General features: G+C 38.4%; 1 protein-coding gene across 2 annotated transcripts in view; it reads right to left on the bottom strand.

Annotated features, from left to right (window-relative positions):
* Positions 1–768: 768 nt before the first annotated feature.
* The window catches only part of LOC309640825 (pregnancy zone protein-like), a 45,134-nt gene continuing 26,218 nt past the window's right edge, over positions 769–19,684 (bottom strand). For both annotated transcript variants that reach the window (XM_082420155.1, XM_082420156.1), the window contains 21 exons: positions 18,788–18,952; positions 16,699–16,798; positions 13,788–13,950; positions 13,166–13,394; positions 12,535–12,661; positions 12,214–12,335; positions 11,944–11,995; positions 9,858–9,941; positions 9,143–9,319; positions 8,768–8,855; positions 6,996–7,152; positions 6,538–6,612; positions 6,079–6,256; positions 5,417–5,640; positions 4,315–4,533; positions 3,993–4,123; positions 3,533–3,623; positions 2,919–2,987; positions 2,418–2,520; positions 1,580–1,621; positions 769–941 (listed from right to left, as the gene is read on the bottom strand). In XM_082420155.1, coding sequence (XP_082276281.1) covers positions 919–941; positions 1,580–1,621; positions 2,418–2,520; positions 2,919–2,987; positions 3,533–3,623; positions 3,993–4,123; positions 4,315–4,533; positions 5,417–5,640; positions 6,079–6,256; positions 6,538–6,612; positions 6,996–7,152; positions 8,768–8,855; positions 9,143–9,319; positions 9,858–9,941; positions 11,944–11,995; positions 12,214–12,335; positions 12,535–12,661; positions 13,166–13,394; positions 13,788–13,950; positions 16,699–16,798; positions 18,788–18,952 — 2,619 coding nt within the window. In that variant the 3' untranslated portion in view covers positions 769–918. The remainder of the gene's footprint in view (positions 942–1,579; positions 1,622–2,417; positions 2,521–2,918; positions 2,988–3,532; positions 3,624–3,992; positions 4,124–4,314; positions 4,534–5,416; positions 5,641–6,078; positions 6,257–6,537; positions 6,613–6,995; positions 7,153–8,767; positions 8,856–9,142; positions 9,320–9,857; positions 9,942–11,943; positions 11,996–12,213; positions 12,336–12,534; positions 12,662–13,165; positions 13,395–13,787; positions 13,951–16,698; positions 16,799–18,787; positions 18,953–19,684) is intronic.

Raw genomic sequence — 19,684 nt, 5'->3', positions numbered from 1 at the left:
CAACCTTCCAGAAAAAGAATTCAGAGTAATGATAGTGAAGATGATCCAGGACCTCGGAGAAAGAATGGAGACAAAGATCGAGAAGATGCAAGAAATGTTTAACAAAGACCTAGAAGAATTAAGGAACAAACAAACAGAGATGAACAATACAATAACTGAAATGAAAACTACACTAGAAGGAATCAATAGCAGAATAACTGAGGCAGAAGAACGGATAAGTGACCTGGAAGACCGAATGGTGGAATTCACTGCCACGGAACAGAATAAAGAAAAAAGAATGAAAAGAACTGAAGACAGCTTAAGAGACCTCTGGGACAACATTAAACGCAACAACATTTGCATTATAGGGGTCCCAGAAGGAGAAGAGACAGATAAAGGACCCAAGAAAATATCTGAAGAGATTATAGTCGAAAACTTCCCTAACATGGGAAAGGAAATAGCCACCCAAGTCCAGGAAGCGCAGAGAGTCCCATACAGGATAGAACCAAGGAGAAATATGCCAAGACACACAGTAATCAAACTGACAAAAATGAAAGACAGAGAAAAATTATTGAAAGCAGCAAGGGAAAAACGACAAATAACATACAAGTGAACTCCCATAAGGTTAACAGCTGATTTCTCAGCAGAAACTCTACAAGCCAGAAGGGAGTGGCATGATATACTTAAAGTGATGAAAGGGAAGGACCTACAACCAAGAAAAAACACTGTGGAGAATGGATATGTATTTCAGAAGGGAAATATAACATTGGTAAAGAACAAAAGAAAAGATAGAGTTGTAAATGTCAAATTTATTCGACACACAAATTTCATGTACTTCCAATTCCCGTCCCTTCTTTCTCCCACTATCTTCTCTCCTGATAAGTCTTTGTTCTTCGTTTCTGGAGAAGTTCATCTGATGAAGTTTGTAAGTTTCCATCTTCAAGCATTTCCATGTTCAGATTCTAAACAGTAGAAGAAACGTTAGCAGTATTAGGGAAATTTTGTGATCTAATAAAGGAATAATTTTTCATATTTTAATTATAAATATTTGAACTTAATAAGTTTAATTATTTTTAATGATAAGGTTGTTCTCAGTTTTTTCATGTTTTAAAGTGGAAAGTGGAAGGTCTCACAGCAAGTGTTGTATTGTCAAAGATGAACACTGTCAGTCAGCCTAAAGGAAGGTCTTGTAGATCACATCTCTTGTGCTGTGTCATATGGATAATTTATAGTGAACAGTTTCCTGACTTTAACTAGTATAAGTTTAGAAACATCCCAGAAAGGCCATGGGTAATAAATATATCACCATTGAGTATAGAAACATAAACTAAATATTAGATGATTTCCCTTTTTTATATGTGGCAAATTCCTGGATTCATCTTCAAACAAGTCAACCCAGACACCAGTAATTATATTTTACTTGCATTTTTTTTCTACTGTGAAATTCTATAATACATTTGAGATAGTTCAATTCATAAATGATTTACCAAGGAGTTTTATAATATGGTAAGGATATGCTCAAGAAGCAGCTTTACACAGACAACACATATTTTATTTATTTTCTTTTTGTTGGCATTAGATTTTACTGTTTATACTTTACCAGCACTGCAGGGAACACTGTACTCTTCAATGGTGAATTCCTCTGAAAGGCAAAAATGACGAGACAGAGTGAAGACATTCAGTAATAAGCACGTGAATGGTTAGTTGTAAATAAAGTGTGTAAGCTACAAAAAAGAAAGTATAAAGCACAGTTACAGAGCCAATAAAAGGATTTACTTCTGTACTAAGCCTTTTGGGATTGGTTAGTGAGGAGTAAGAGAAAATTGGGCTTGGACATAAAGTTGAGGGACGGATTTCACAAATGGATAACTGTCTTTCTATAGGACACTGTATAGCCCTTTTTCACAACTATGTTTTTCTTATTGGAGTTGTACGTTCCTCTCTGAACCTTTTCTTTTCTAAGAAAGAGTAAAGTTTGAACGCTACCAGCATGCTAAGATGCTGGTAAGTTTCTAGTTCAAAGTCATGAGCAAATGGAAGAATTTCCTGACATATTATACAAAGTTTCCCAAAATTTGTGAAACTAACTGAGGCCCAAGTCAAAAATAGATCAAATTTTGGGTCTCATATAGCACATTCTTAGTTATTGCTACCCTTCTTTTCTTTCTGGAATAATTCAGTCCAGAAAAAACAACGTCATGGGGAATTTAGAAAAAATAGATCCCCTTATTGCTTTATGATCAATTTATAAGAATGATTCTAATACTTGTTTGGGGGCATAAGACAGATTAATATACAGGAATATGATTATCCTGTGATCATAAACTCAACTCTTTCTTCCAGTGAAAGATTGTAGAGTTTTCTTTCAGTTCAGGTGACCCTGCCCTAGTTAGTCATCTTTTTCCTTTCAAGGCTCAGCATGTCTGAATCCCACTCACCTGTCTCATAATAATCATAGGCCTTTACGGTAGCTGGTTTTAAATTCTTTATTGGGATGTCTTGTTCCACTGAGAAGGAGAAACTCAAGCTTTGATGGGTTAGCTGGAGAGACAGGAAAACTTGAATTGGAATCAAAGATTAACAGTTACTCTTTTCTTAAGATAGTATCAAACCCTGTACTTATGCTGTCCTCCGTACCAAAACCTATGAAAAGAACGAGAGGTTTTAAGACTTGCATAATACACTCAATGACAGATAAAAAGAAGGGCAAAAAGACGATTCTATGGACAGTCAAATGTAGTAAATTGAGCTTTGTTGACCTGGCCCAGCTTCATTTCCCTCTGTAGCTATTTTCTTTCCCCACAATTCATAAATGCTATACCGGGGAGTTTTATAATATGAGAAGTTGTGTAGGCGAAATACACTCTTTGGAACCTGGGTTGGTTTGTTAGAATCTGTAGTGGTTCTCCCGGATCTAGCAGAATCGCAGAGAATCTTACCTCTTCAAAGTAAATCAGGACATGGTTGGTGCTCACTTCAGTCCTTTGAATCTGAGGCCTTTCTTGGAGCTGTTGACCAAGAGGAAAGGCCAAAGATATGGGATGAGGAACTTTCAGGCTGAGGCAGTTTACAGGTATTTATGTTCTAAATGGCTTCTCAGAGACATCCAAACACTAATTTTGATTTCTTCAAGAATAATAGTAATAATAATACAAATAATAAAAGTAATATTTATTAAACCCTCCTTATCTATCTATCTATCTATCATCTATTTAGAGAGGGAATTATCTTCCAACTATATAAAAAGAAGAATATATGTATATGCTTACATACGATACAGTCTCCCTTTTTCTTTTTGTACATAGTTGGAAGATAATTCAATGCACTACACATTTCTAGAAGTCTCAGGGCCTGCTGGAACATTATTAACCATGTTTATGATTTATATCTTATAGTTGAGACCACATAGCTAGGATGCCCACTTTTAAAATGATGGAAACACACACTAGAGAAACAAGTTTGAGGGAATAAATCTCTTGGAGAACTGAATCAACACAATAAAATTGACAGCATTTGCCATGACTTTGCTATCTGTAAATAACTTAGGGTTTACCTTTTTCACTGATGCTTTCACAGGTATGAAGCCTGATACCATCTTCACATCAACAATGACCATGTTGGAGCTGGGTCGTTCCCCAGTATAACTATGAAGTCAAGGCATAGGGACAAGGCAGTCAAACAAAATTCTTTGGAATTCATTCAGGACAAAAGTCTCTCCTCTTTTATTTCTACTGTTCCTTATCCCTGGCTACCACTCAGCTTTGCCATCTACTCTATTTTCTTCTGCTATAGTTGTTTGGAAAACTCATTATGAATGCATACTCTGCAGGTATGGTAACATCATATTCTCAATGCTAAGCCTTTTCAGTAAGAGTGAAGAAAATTTTCTTTTAAATAACTATTGCAAGAATTTCTTGTTTATTATGTATGACCTTGGACAATGAAGATCCCCTGCACAAGAAAATCTATTTCACCATATTCTACAAAATGTCTCATAGTGGTTTAGGATTTACCTAATGTTGATGAGAATCTGGACTTTCTTGTGAGCATTGACTCCATCACAATTCTTGGGGAGAGTATCAACTTTCAGAGTAAAGGGAGATTTTCCTTCTTTCTTGGGCAGGATATTATATCTCAGGGATGTCTAAAACAAATTGAAAAAAAATCCTTTATTTTTGCACTCAAATCTCTTTGAGATAGATAGAGAAGTCTATCTCTTCTACGTGATTTATACCTCCCCTTAGGACACGTTTCTTTTTCTATTTTGAAGTTCAAATCGAATTCTTGAGACTTGTTCTCCCATTTGTGGCATCCCCTGAACCCTGGCAGTCTCACCTGGAGGTACACACATCCCGACCCTGACACTGCCATGCTGTACTCCCCTGGAACCTCTGGCAAAGTGACCTCCTGCAGCAATAGGCGATTGCCTTCATCTACTTGGAATTCTTCGGAGAAGGTCTCTGAAGACTTGATGGTGACTGTAGCTGCTTTCTCCCTTTTAGTGAAAGTTGCTGCTCCATACTTGGAGAGCGCTTGGAGAGCTACCACTGTATCCTGAAAAAAGATGGGTTCAGAAAGCACAGGAGAGGAAGGTAACAAAATCATACCAGATGTAAACCGTATCAACACTGTTCTCAGAGTTATTTAGTCATAAACACAGTTCATTAACTGGATTTCAAGTCAATTCAGACCTGGTTATTAATCATGAACTATTCTAGGTACTTTGGGGGAAATGAAGTTTCCTTGTTCAAGTAGTTTACAATGTACATATGGGAATGAGGCTCAAATATTTGACATAAAGTAGAGGATATTTCAATAATTATAAATTTATATAACAACATTTGTTGGAAAAATTCAGAGAATGGAGAAGAAATTGGATCTAGCATAATAAGAAAAGGCTGTGAAGAAGGTGAGAAATAAGATTATCTCTGAATAATGAGAAAGGTTTATAAAGACAGAAGAGAGGCATCAGGCAGTACCAGGGAGGGAAATGTTGTTGTAGTAAAGACATGGAAAAGAGTGAGCCAATTCCAGAAAAAGCGAAGGGATCAGCCTTTTGGCCATGCCACGCAGCGTGAGGGATCTTAGTTCCCTGACCAGGGATCGAAGCTGCGCCCCCTGCAGTGGAAGCGCGGAGTCTTAAGCACTGGACCGCCAGGGAAGTCCCCAGGGGAAGTAACGTTATGAAAACATGGCTGTAGGAGGGTTGGTCGACTTTATGGATGAGGACCCACTAAGGAGAGAAAATATGGGAGATTGTGCAGAGGACAGAGAAATAACCCACATAGAAAATAACGAGGCCGGGACCTTTCTGGTGGTGGAGGAATAGACAAAGTATAAATTAGAAACATTATTCAGCTATTCAACTCCTAGAATGTGGCTGTGTCTACATGGGTATTAGTATATTTATTTTTCTTCCTAGAGTCTCTTCACAGACCTGAGTGGAGGAGAAGCCCCCACTGGGGTTTTGTTGCTTGGTGATCCATTTCACAATCCGTGTAGCCACAGACAGGTCTTCTGAAGATGGGGCAGGCTGGGCAGTAAGATAGGCAAGGAGAGTGTAAGCTGTCATCTCCACTTCAACAGAAGGAGCCCGGGGTTGATAATAGAGTGCATTAACTTCTTGAGGTCTCCCAGGACGTTGCCAGTGGATGGAGTCCTCTTTGAGATAAAAAAGGATACAATCTTAAGCTTAGAGAACATTTTCAAAACCTAATTCATGACTGATCATTATAATTAGAGCTCACCTAGTGAATGGACATACAGGAAGTGAAAGTATTAAGTAATCACCAATCAAGCAAATCTTTGCCATGAAAGTAAATTGAGGTTCTAGCAAATCACATTGTGTCTTTGTGTCTGTTACATACTTGTGTGATATTAGAAGCTGGGCTGTTTAAAGTCTATAATGTGTGAATGGATAAAATGACCCATGTCACCTAGAGAACTTAAGTGTTAGGTCAATAATAAATCATCATCTTCTTCTTATAATAATATAATGGATAGAATATAATATAAGCATGGTATGTGTGAATTTAATAGGTCATCTCCCTTTGATCACTGGTGATTTTTGGAAGTCACTTTTGCGGTAGCAGCTCTTACCTTCTTTTACAGCCTCTTTGTCTAGTGATTCAAGCAGCTCACTTCGTTTGGCCTGGTTTCCTGCTAGAGCAAAGGCATAGGCCAATAATGCCTTGGTATAGACAAGACTTCCTTGGGTCTCTGAAGTAGATTCCCAGGCCCTTTCCAGGCAGAATAGAGCATTGCGGACAACTGGGTGCTATAAAGAAGATGGACCTTAAGATAGAACCAGGCTAACGAACTGTCTCCAGGCTAACCCTAGATTAAATGCCCCGATGTGCCTGTGCAACATCACAGTCTGACCAGAGGGTAATTTTCTTTGCAGCTTCCCAAAGGATCTGTCATCCATTATGCTCTAGTGAAGTATACTAATATTAAATAACATGAAAATCACAACTCATTTTCCTCAGAGATTCCTAGTTCCACAAGTTTTATTCCTTACATTTGTGAGGGAGGTCCAGGGAGTGTGGTAGTACATACAGTGACAGGCAGTGGCATCTCCAGCAGAGCAATGGTGATGTAGGCAGAAAGCGTCACCTCATCGTCTACCCCACCCTGTAAGGATCAGAGGCAGAGACACTCAAACACTCCAGTATTCATCAGCCAGAATCAGCTAACTCTAATTTTCCCCTTGGCCATCTTCACCAGAAAGCATCTTTCCTTGGGCAGTATTATTGATTTTTCCTCTTCCTCCTTCACCCTAAAATTCTTAAATCTGTCCCAAATCACTTTCCCTCACTTTTAGCAATGTATTGGAGCTTTTGGGGCATGCTATTTTCTTTCAATACAAAACAACAAATTTATTGCTAGGTTTCAGAAGCTTTAGAGTCTGCTGTCCTTCTCAGAGCTATGTCACCAGGACTTGAGGAATCAACAGGAGCATCGTAGCGCCTACATGTCACTGTCCTCAGGGCCCAGAACAAATGTAAAGGCGTCACCTTAATGGCGTTGTTTAACAATGATCCAGAGCGCTGGAAACAGCCATCTTCCTTTTGCTTCTGTGAGAGCCAGGTGAGGGAGTTCATGACGTGCGAGTCCTCCACAAAGATGTACGACTGGGCTTGAGCGAAGGACTTGAATACGAATGCAGTGAGCCTGTCCAGCAAGGAAGAGATGGAGACCTGAGGACCATCTCACTTTTAAAGCTCACTGTGTGCAATTGCCTCCAGGTAGCTTCACAGTTCCGTGGAGAAAATTGGTGGCGAAATGATACTTGAATACTGAATATACTCTTATTTGTCCAGCAAACTTCTGAATCTGTTTTAAAATCTCTCAACAACTTGATGGGTTTCCCCAGAGTCGATACTTTTCACTTTTTTTTCTCATAAAATGTGAAATGTGTAAAATGTGGTGCCTTCCCACCACCAAAATTGCCATTTTCTGAATGATTTTACTACATCACAGTCTCTTTCTGTCCTTCCCCTCCTCTCCTCCCTTAATGTAGAAGCTTCTTCCTCTATCATTTCACATTATGACACTTTCTGCCTTCTATTTCCGTTTTGGGGATCCTTACTTTACTGCTATTTACTATACTGTCAGAACAGTGAGCTTTCATAGATGAAATGGTGAGATCCTCCACTAGTGATGACACACATAGGAGTTTTTAAAGGATAACAAAATGGGCAGAAGACCTAAATAGACATTTCTCCAAAGAAGATATACTGATTGACAACAAACACATGAAAGAATGCTCAACATCACTAATCATTAGAGAAATGCAAATCAAAACTACAATGAGGTATCACCTCACACCGGTCAGAATGGCCATCATCAAAAAATCTACAAACAATAAATGCTGGAGAGGGTGTAGAGAAAAGGGAACCCTCTTGCACTGTTGGTGGGAATGTAAATTGATACAGCCACTATGGAGAACAGTATGGAGGTTCCTTAAAAAGCTAAAAATAGAACTACCATACAATGCAGCTATCCCACTACTGGGCATATACCCTGAGAAAACCATAATTCAAAGAGAATCATGTACCACATTGTTCATTGCAGCTCTATTTACAATAGCCAGGACATAGAAACAACCTAAGTGTCCGTCGACAGATAAATGCATAAAGATGTGGCACATATATACAATGGAATATTACTCAGCCATAAAAGGAAACGAAATTGAGTTATTTGTAGTGAGATGGATGGACCTAGAGTCTGTCATAAAGAGTGAAGTATGTCAGAAAGAGAAAAGCAAATACCGTATGCTAACATATATATGGAATCTAAAAAAAAAAAAAAAAAATGGCTCTGAAGAACCTAGGGGCAGGACAGGAATAAAGACGCAGATGTAGAGAATGGACCTGGGGACACGGGGAGTGGGAAGGGTAAGCTGGGATGAAGTGAGAGCGGTATGGACATATATACACTACCAAATGTAAAATAGATAGCTAGTGGGAAGCTATCTATGCTAGTGCCGCATAGCACAGGGAGATCAGCTCGGTGCTTTGTGACCACCTAGAGGGGTGGGATAGGGAGGGTGGAAAGGAGACTCAAGAGGGAGGAGATATGGGGATATATGTATATGTATAGTTGATTCACTTTGTTATAAAGCAGAAACTAACACACCATTGTAAAGCAATTATATTCCAATTAAAAAAAGAAAAAAAAGGATAACAAATTTCTATGCATGAACTCCAGGTATCAGAGAATAGCTATTTCCAGAATTCTGAAATATTGTGGATCTACAGAGAGCATATGGAAATAATTATCTTACCAAGTGTTTCCCTGACTTCTACTATGACGATCCCCAAAGGTGCTGTAAGAACCATCGCTGTGCTTATAATTCAACTGTCTTTGGTAACCTGAAGAGGAAGTTTGCATAGATTTATGAAATAGCAGAGACATTGGAGAATGAATCAGGGTTTTCCTCAAAACTTGTTGAGGTGTCACAGGGAAACTACTATGTTACTACGAAGTCTCCAAGACTTGATAATACCATCGAATTTCCTGGTTGTATAGTGGGACAACTTGTTGGATATCACAGCAACAATAATTATTAAATCTTAATCAAAGGGATGTTGACTTGAGTTCACTGGAGGAGATATTTAGGGAATCAGTTAATGTTTTTCCTTTTGGGGTATTCTCTCACCACTGGTGAGGTGGCTGATGGCTTTGGACTTGATCTTCTCTGTCAGCAGTCCTGTCTCATTCAGATACTTCAGAACATAGATGTTAGGGGCAAAAAGGACCATATTCTGCTCTCCACAACCATAGGGCATCTGGAGAAGATTCTGAAGATTTTGCATTGCAGAGCCTAGTATATCACCTGGGGAATGAAAGATATATGAAAAAAAAAAATCAGAGGAACTCAGAGCTGATTTACGTTGGGACAAGAAGACAGATTACTAACTAAGTGAGAAGTCAAATCATATGTAAAGGGGAGGAAAAGAAAGCATAAGAGGTGAAGGAAAACAAGAACTAGAAAGGAAAGAGAAATGCGGGAACAATAAAGTAGATAGTTCAAGGATGGAAAAAATAGGAAAAAATCTGAATGGTAGGATACATCTTTGTGATGAGCCACAGATCTGGTAAAAAACAATTATTTTAAAATCTATTAGGAAGCATCACTACCTAGCCAGTCTCTTGAAGATGAGGGCACAAAGAGATGACCCTTTTTACTTTTTAGAGTGTATCAAGGTATAAGATGTAGCACAACATCTATTCAACAGTGCAGTCCTTAGCTTGGTGCCCTTTCTCTCAATCCAACGCCTAGACTCAGGGACTTCATTAGTAAGGGATGGTGAGGCCCCATGCACTAGAATTATGGGGATGGACAACTGCTTCTTTCGGGCTGGGAGACTCACCCAAAACTGAATGTGTTGCCCTGGCAGAGCCTTCAACCACATTTGAAGGAAGTTTTAGTGACAACTTTTCAGGTTCTCCAGTTTCTAATGAAACAAGACAAATATATATAAGGGAGGGAAAAATGAGAGAAACGTTCTAGTTTTGTTTGAATTTTTTCATCTATATGATCAAGATCCAACATCTCACTTCTCTTGGTCATTATATAATCTCTTTGATGCAATCCAAGTTTCTCCTAAAGCCACAATTCATCTCACAGTGAAGTTCATATTAATCATATATATTTGTGTTAAACTTCTATAGATTTCCTTATAAGCGTATACCTTATGTTATATTTATTTCTTTCTCTTCATTGTTTATGTTCATTTCTACCATAGCTGGTGGTTGTAAAAAAATCATATTCACTCCATAAATATGTATTAAGTGCGTGCTATGTACCAGATTCTGTTTTAAGTGCAATGATATAGCAATTTTCAAAAGAAGTTTCCCGACATCCTAGAGTTTTCATTTTGATGGGAGTAATAAAATAACAAATAAATATTTAGTGTGACAGATACTGGTAAGTTCTATAGAAAAAAATAAAGCAGAGTAAGTGCTTATATGAGTGAGCTAGTGAGGCAAGGCAAATCAGGAAGTGCAGGGTGTGGGGAGAAGGTTCCCAATGATAAAGCTCATTGATTAAAAAATCATAGGTGACTGAGACTAAGTAAGTCAGGGAGTAAAATTTATAGATACCTAGGGGAAGAGACTTGCAGGAAGAAGGAACAAAATGTGAAAAGACTCCAGAGATTAGAGCATGCTGGGTGTGTTCTAAAATCAGATTAGGAGAACAGTGTGATTAGGATTAGATTAGGAGGAGCAGGGTGACTAGGGGAGAGGGTAACAGGATATGAAGTCATGAGGATAGAAAGGCTTTGTAGGTGATGCTGGAGACGTAGTCTTTAACTTTGAGGGATAAGGGAGACTCGTGGAAGATTTTGAACAGAGGAGGGGCATGATCTGAAATATGCTTTAAATGATCCCTCTTGTTGTATAGGAACAGGGGGAGATGACCAGGAGTCCAGTTAGGAGGTGACTGAGTTGGTCCAAGAGAGGATGGTCTAGAGTAAGAGTGGACATGATGAGAAGTGGATAGATTTCAGATATATTTAAAGGTTCAACCAGCTAGATTTGGGAATGGATTGGGTGTGGAGTAGAAGAGAAAGGACATAATAATGGACGACTCCAAAATTTTTTATCTCCAGCAAGTAGAGGAATGGAATTTCCATCATCTGAGATGGAGAAAATTGTAGGAGGAGCAGGCTTGTGGGGACTAAGCAGGGGTTCAGTTTTGAACATGCTAGTTTTGAGATACCTCTTAGACCTCCAGGCTTAGAAATGCAGATGATAAGTGAGCAGTTGAATACATGAGTCTGAGTTCAGGAAAGAGGTGTGGATCAAAGATGTACATTTTGTGGTCTCTGGTACAAAGCTGTTACTGAAGTTCTGTGACTAGATGAGATTATCAGAGGATACTTATATAGAGAAGAGAAGAGATCTGTAGACTAAGCGCTGTTCTCTAGATGATTTTAGATAGTGCAGAGTTGAATATTTTAATAGTAATTTTTTAATGACTGTGTGAATATTTAAATGGTAGTTTTAAGTGTAATAGAAAAAGATTGGTTTTCTATATATGTTAATGACCTAAAGTTCTTCCTAAAATAACTTGTTTAAATAAAAACATGAGTACACTTCAACTATTAACAGAATAACCAATAGTACTAGTGCCACAAAGATATTTCAATAGTTTGAAAATTGTGTTGGAAGAAGTTTGGGAAGCACAGGTGTATTGGAAAGAATTCTGTCCTATAGTCATCAGCTTTAGTCTTCATTATTAGCCAAGAGCTTTCAGGTGAGTCTCTTAACTTCTCTATGTCTTCATCAGGAAAAGATTGTTCTCCATTCAAATGTCCTTTGATTTGCACATGGGATAGTATACTTGTTTCCTTTTATTCCCCCCAGAGGAAACATGCCCCAAAGAACATTTCACAACTATATACTTTGGCAAGTGGCTTAACAAAAGAATTTTATCTATTTTTTGACACTTACCTGAAGCACAAAGAAGTGTGTTGAAAGTTTCCTCCTTTTCTATTCCTTCAGGCTTTGTATTGAAAGAAAAAAAATCAAAAAGAAAAGTGATAGTGAGTGTAGATAGTGATAGAGAAAAAGCAATCACTTTAGGAGAGAAACTGTTAGTGAAAACTTGAGTTGTGGACATATTCATATTCTTGGGAATGAAATGTCACTGTCGCATACCTATTAGATAATGTGATTTACGTAATAAGGCCTCTGAGACTCAGAGAAAGTAGACCCGCATACCTCAACTAATAAGGGCTTGACTACGGTGTCCTTCTGTCCAAGTGCTGGGACGTGGGGCACCTCATTGTCACACAGTTCCTGAGACTGCAGGGCTTCTGCAGTAGCTGTGAAATCCACCTTTCCTGGGGAATAAGATTCTTAAGGAGTTAAACAGTGATTCTATATTGAATGGTTTCTTTTTAAGCCTCTCCAATATTTATAATGGTTTTCTTTCAATCGATCATTGTCAAAGGAGGATAAAAAAACATGTATCTGAGTGGGAATGGAAAGCAAATCATTACAACATAAGAAGTAGGATTTGTGAACAACTTCACCACTCACCCAGTGACTTTGGGGTAACAGCCCAGGACACAGTTTTCTGCTTATTTCCACAGACACAGTGAGATTCTTCATTCTTCTCTACTGGGATGGCCAAGAAGGCTGGAGAGACCTCCAACTGCACGCTGACCTGTCCCCCATTCCCACCCACAAATTTGAGAAAGAACACAGGCAAAAGGTCAGTAACAGGGGGAAGAAGCTTAAAGGGACAATGCATACTAATTGAGAGGCTTTGAGAAGCTGTTCAAACAAGGTAAATCCTGTCAAATATTTTTTAGTTTAGATGTTTGCCATAAGGACTTTGAAAAACTGACAGGAATCAGGATAAATACTCAGGATTTAGGCTTGTGCCAACACAAGGAAGAGATATTTTCTTTAGTTAGAGTGAAAAAATAATCAGGGGGAAGTAATATCTGAATTTAGGAGTACACAAATAATGCAGAGTCCTGAATAAATATAACCTTACCACCTCAGACCTGTTGGGGAGCTTTGTTCTTAGTACTTATTCCATTCTAAAATTAGGCTACATCATGTTCAATTATGACTTACTAGGAGATTACCTGGGAAATCTAGGTAATGAATGGTGATTTTGTTCCTTCCTTCTACTTTTGCTTACGCCGAGAAGTGCCCTTACCCAAATGCAACGGGACACATAGCTGAATGCAGTGGCTTTGAGTGTGAAGGCTTCTCCTCGAACCACAGAGTAGGGAAGAGTGAGTTCCAGGAAGAAGGGCTGGAAGGCTGTAAGAGAGATGGTGGGGGAGAGGCCAAGCCCTGCAGTTCCAGACAAGCAGAGTGCGCCAGCCTTCCACTCCGTGATGGTGTCAGGGACCTTCACGGCCAACTCACTTCCACCCGATACACTAGGGAGGGGAAAAAGAGGAGGAGAGTCAGTGAGTCCCCTCTTTAGCAAGGACCACAGCTGATCCTAGAGCATGAAAACTTAGTGTGATACATGTTAAACTTGATATAAGGTTTGGCGCTCGTAATGAGGTCTCTGAAAGTTTTTGTTTTTTTTTTTTCTTTTTAGGGTCGAGGGTAGCTTCCTACTTTCTGTTATTTTAAGTATCTCAGGACCAAATTAGAAAAAGAAAACTGCATTGTTTAGCTATGAGATAAATGAACTATGAATCTAAACAACTACCAGAAAAGAGTGGAGCGGAACGGAAAGGATCAGGAATCAGTGATCACACCAGCATCACAGAGGAGGATTCAGATCCTTTTATGAACTCAATTCTGGGCAACACACAACTTACTCGAGTGCCACCAAGTCCCAGATCCAGGTCTCAGGGAAATACTTCCGGACTGTCTCTTTCACTTCCACAGCTGGAGAGTTTTCTCTCCCTACCATTGGATAAGCTATCCCTGAATTTCCACGTGCTAGAGCAGAGCCTACTGGACCTATTGGACCCGCTTGACCTGTGGAGAGAAAACACGCGGGGCCCAACATAAGCCTCAATTTTATCCTTAATTTCTTACAGCTGCCTTATTTATCAAGTAGAATAAGGTCATATGCTCAGGGAATGTTTGTTATTACAACAATTTAACCTACCGGTTTCTTACTTTGTTCACTCATCTATGTGTCCTATTGGAAGGCTAAATCCTATTGCTTCATCAAATGGTTTAAAGGTAACTGTATTTTTCTCTAGAAGTGAAAACAAATGTAGCTCTCCCTAAGCTGAGTTTTCAACTGGTGAAGGCAAAAATAAACAGTAATTTAAAACACAAAATACTGCTTATACCCTGACGGGATGATCACATGTTCTCCATTTGCAGTGAGAATCAAACAAGAGGAATTGATAGTAGCTACAACAAGAGGATTTCAGGAATTTTTTTTAACAGTTAATAAGATATGAGACATAAACAATAACATAGTAAAGTATGGGTTACAGACAACAGAGACTCAATGAAGGACAGAAAATAAACTTTAGATTGGCCAGAAAAGACTTTACAAAGCAGAACTTAAGAAGACCATGAAAGGATGAGAATCAGAGGGGAATGAAGAAGGCATTCCAAGGAAACAGCTACACATGTATGTACACAGATGTCAGAAGCAATGCTCCAAAGGGATAACAAAAAACTTACCCCTCAGGAGTAGAATGTCTATCTCCGGGTCGGGGGTGGGGGGTGGGGGCGGGCACGTTTAACATAGCTGAGTAAATAGTAGGTGTAATTATATAATAAAACACCATGAAGGTTAGGACAAATAAATTATTAAGGAGGCAGGAGTTAGGTTGATTTTAAAAAGTGATAAAAGCAACTATACTCCAATAAAAATTAATTAAAAAAAAAAGTGACCTGCCAGAGATCAGAAGACATATAAAGATAGTATGTATAAATATATAAATATAAACATACATAAAATAATAGCATTGAACATGCTCTTTTAAAACCTTAAATATGATGACCTATGAATTCTGGAAGTAGCGATTATGTCTGAGAAATAAGTGACATGACAGAAGCAATGTTGAAGGGTGATGCGCCTTTCATGGTATAGAGGCTGGATTGAAGTGGAGAAAGACGGAAGGCAAGGAAGGTAAATTATGATGGCTTTTTAGTACTTTGGTTATGAAACAATGAAGGACAGGACTAAGGTGATGTAACTGAACAGGAAAAGGAAAGAATGGATAGGTGACGAATACCAAATGTAAAATTTGTCTAGAGTGTTACAGAGTATCTGTGATAAGAATGTAATGATGGTACTTTGTTTTCAGGTTTTTCTGGATCATTCCACCTACATGTTTTCACTTAAGATTGAAAAGAAAATAATACACTTGGTATTAAGGGGGATGTGAAAATAAAGTAATAATAATGTTTTTTAGTTTTTTTAACCAAAAAACACTGTTATATGGAATCATGATTATATTTTTTTTAATTTATGCTCATGATACCTCGGTGACTTTGGTGTTGTCATTCTGACTTTCAACTGAGCCTCAAAAATGTTAAATGAGTCTGCAAATTTTTTTTTTTTTTTTGCCACACCACGTGGCATGTGGGATCCTTAGTTCCCCAACCGCAGATTGAACCTGTGCCCCCTTCAGTGGAAGCACAGAGTCTTAATCACTGGACAGCCAGGAAAGTCCCTGAGTCTGCAAATTTTCAAAGTTATATGTGTCATACCAGATAAAGGTATGATGAAAACTTGTTGTTGTTTTTTTTTTTACTACATGAATTTGTTTCTGTGGAGGGAATATTCTTATTCATTCCTCTGCTTTCATAACTTTACTCTTTGTCTTCCTAGGCAAATAATTTCTTCTGTATTAAATGTGTTTAATTTATTTTTAAAAAACACTTTATACCACCAAATTTCTTCTTAGAAAATAGGATTAGTAGCCATCCCAGCATGCCTCTAGACACTTCTCTAGGCCTGTTAGCAGCAGAAAAGAAAATAGTCAGAGCTAGAATCGTTTCAACTTTTCCTCTTTTCTAGGTATACTTGAGACACACAAAGAGACTAAGTATATTCACCAAAAGCTGAATTATTCTATTTTGTTCAATATGTCAAAATCACTTTGATTTCCATAAAAGAATATGACAGAGGCAAACAATATCTATATAATCCTTCACATTTCTCAGGATCCCTTGCAGGTAGGGCAATGAGATATATGCCACTTCCACTGCTGGCCATAAAAGTCATGTGCAAATCTATTCCTTCTTCCCCGTGGTAGTAACCTTGAAAGGCACATTGGAGATGGAGTCACAAGATGAAAGCCCAATGAACCTCCCTGACAATGACTGGTCAGGAGGTGTTCTGAACAGCTACTGGACTCGCAAGCAGTGTTTGTGAAAGGAAAAAATAAACTGTTATATGCTTAGCCTCTGAGACGTGGGGGTTTGTTTGTTACTGCAATATAATTTATCTTATCCTGACTAATTTAGGTATTGAAGCCACAGTGGGTAAAGGGGATTTAAAGTACCAAGACTATTGAAGACTATGACAAAAAAGCATTTGTTGGATGAGAAACAGAGAGAGAGAGGGAAAGAAATAATAATGGCTTAAAAATTATTTTTTCCGGGGAAAAATATTATATGAAGAAAATTTACCAAGAAGTTGCTGCAGAGTCACAACATTCAGTACTTTAAAAAATGGCTTTTTATCCCAACCCAACGCAGCAAAGCATCACTTTTCTTCTATTATTTTAGCAGGTAAATAATTCTCACCCTTACCTGCTGCGTAGATCATAGGTGCTCCTGGATATGGCTGAAACAGCTGACAAAAATGTGGCTTGTGGATTTTTGAGTTGGTAAAAATATTTAATCCTACAGACTGGAGGAAAAATAATTATTAAAGCATACTGGCAATCCAGTGTGGAGACTAGAATATTTCCTTACATTTGTATTATACTTTTACTATTATTGTACATATAGCTCATAGGATCATCATGAAAATCCCACACAATGGAGAAGAGGGGTATTTTATAAATATGAAAATGGAGTCACAGAAAGCCCAGATCATCCAGTTAGTGAATGCGAGTTGGGATTAGGCTCCACTTCTGATTCCTATTTCTGAACTTCGTCTCCTGTGTGCTGATGCCTCTTTAATTATCTTGTGCCTCCAAGAAACTTGAGTATTTTAATTTTGGATGTTTTTCTTTCCTTCCTTTCCCCCCCAAAACCAAACATTAACTTTGTGGCAGAGAGTAATTTTTTGTTTCTTTTCATTTGAATTTGTAGGGTTGCATGTTGGAGATTTTTTTTTAAAATAAATAAATAAATAAATTTATTTATTTATTTATCTATCTATTTATTTATTTATTTATTTTTGGCTGCGTTGGGTCTTCGTTGCTGTGCGCAGGCTCTCTCTAGTTGCTGCGAGCGGGTGCTACTCTTAGTTGCGGTGCGCGGGCTTCTCATTGCAGTGGCTTCTCTTGTTGCAGAGCACAGGCTCTAGGCGCGCAGGCTTCAGTAGTTGTGGCTGTCAGGCTCTAGAGCACAGGCTCAGTAGTTGTGGCGCACGGGCTTAGTTGCTCCGTTGGCATGTGGTATCTTCCCCTACCAGGGCTTGAACCCGTGTCCGCTGTGTTGACAGGTGGATTCTTAACCACTGTGCCACCAGGGAAGTCCTGGGGATTTTTCTTCACAGTCAGTACACTTTGTTTTGTCTATGTTTTATTGGAAAATATTCCTGGGCCTGAATATCTATGTTCAACTCATCCCTTTTGTGATTTATCCTTTCCTTTTTTCTTTCTCACTGTCTTTTAAGTATCCTGAATCTCTGCATGCAAAACACAATCGCAGATGTCCACAGCAGCCTGATTCCTAGAGCCCCCCTGTTCTAAGCTTCCTCTTTCTTTGATGTTAGTCACAGTTAAATACTACTTGCTGTCCTATCTCAGAGTACTTGGAAAACTGTGGGACTCTGAAGCACAGTTGTCAGTGGTGGCAGTGATATGGAATGGGGAGAAAGAAGTCAGAAAGAAATGTTTAAAGATGCTGCAGTTAGCTGATAAACCGAGTCTTGTTTTTCTCCCTCTACCACCGTCTGATTTGTGATTCTGAAGGCTCCAGAAGAGGGAGGTTTAAATTGTTCTCAGCTAAGCTGCAGACCTCATCAGCTAAGCTGATGTATGCTTTCCTCAAGGTATAATGAGAGTTTTCAGTCCTTTTTGGTAGAGATAAGATTTAATCTCACAACCTGGATAAACTTCCTTTTCATAACTCTGCCTAATTAAAGATACACATTTGAGCTAACGTACCTAAGGCATGCTAACGTTTCTACTCCAAGTTTTGTAAATCTTTTCTTTATGAACAGCTACTTTCAGTTTTCCTGAAATTTTACTGCACAGAAGGTGTTGGCTGAAGTAATGTACTTTGTGTATTCAGTCATTTACTCAATCATTTATTTATTGTGAAAATGACTGTTATAATGGCTGCCAATAGGGTACTCACCTTTCCAAGGGTGTCAGAGGTGCTATGGGAAATGTTTTGTTTTTCTCACATATTGGAATCTCTGAGAATCACTGAGAGGGGAATACGACAGTGATAACTAGCTTTGGGATCAACCTGGTTAAAGTTGTGGCCCTAAAAGTATACCCCTTGCTGTTTAAAGTGCCAGAGAAGTTCATGATTGACTCTCTGTGCATATACAAAGTTCTCTATGTCTCTGAGATTTCAATATTTTTCTGTTAATCGTAGGGTTTTTTTTTTTGGTGAGTGGGAGGAAGATCAGATTTTAGAGCTTAGAAATCCATTTGTTCTCCATCTTAACAAAGACTCAGAAATCAAATCTGGTTATGTTTTTAGGAAGAAGAATTACCTCAAAGATACTGTAAACATCATCATCACTCAGGACCTGCTTTGGTGTGTAAATGATTCCATTGTGAGTTATATCTTCTGCATTGATGCATTTTTCCCCATCTTCGTTCCCGGAACCTCCATATCTAACACTAAGGCTGCTCTTTACTGGTAGCAAATCATAGACCTGCGAAATAGAGAGAATAAAGGAAAAACTCTATTTTATTTTATTGTATTTTGAGTGTGATAATGTTCAATCTGGAGTTTCAGAGATCCTGGTGCTTATTTAGCACTCCCGTGCCAACATTATAAAAGGTGACACGGAAATCATGGGGAGATACTAAGGGTTATGGATCCTAATCCTCTTCTTGTACAAAAGAAATTAATACAGAAAGATATCAAATTAATTGATCAAAGACTCAGAGCCCATTTTGGCTGAGTAAGTATAAAACTCAAGTCTCTTTGTCTCCCAGCCCAAACGCCTACTTTTAAAAGAAAGCAAAAATGTGGACAGTACAGAGAAACATAATGAAAGAATAAAAGTCATTCATACCCATCACCCAGAAACAACCTCTGTAAATACTTAATTCATTCCCTTTTCCCATTTTATATGATTAAGTTCTTACCAAGTTTTTTTTTTTTTTTTAAGTCTACTATTTTAAGACCAAGTTTAACTTGGAAAAAAACTAGGTACAGGGGTAACCTAGAAATAAATCCATTCCAGTTCAGTTTTTGCCCAGAGCCTTGCACGAGGCTACCTGCTCAGTCATATAGTGTTCATTAAACACACAGTGACTCCCTGCGGACCTGCTGTCATCTCTTATCTACGCTACCACAATAGCCTCCTAACTGTTTCCATTCTTGCTCCCATACTCTGAGCGGCAAACAAGATCTTCTTACTAGATAAATCTAAATCACT

This window comes from Balaenoptera physalus, assembly GCF_965194825.1.
Source record: "Balaenoptera physalus genome assembly, chromosome: 13".
In the NCBI taxonomy this organism is placed as follows: Eukaryota; Metazoa; Chordata; class Mammalia; order Artiodactyla; family Balaenopteridae; genus Balaenoptera; species Balaenoptera physalus.
Note: the sequence above shows the minus strand (reverse complement) of the source record. Positions and strands in the feature narration are given on the sequence as shown.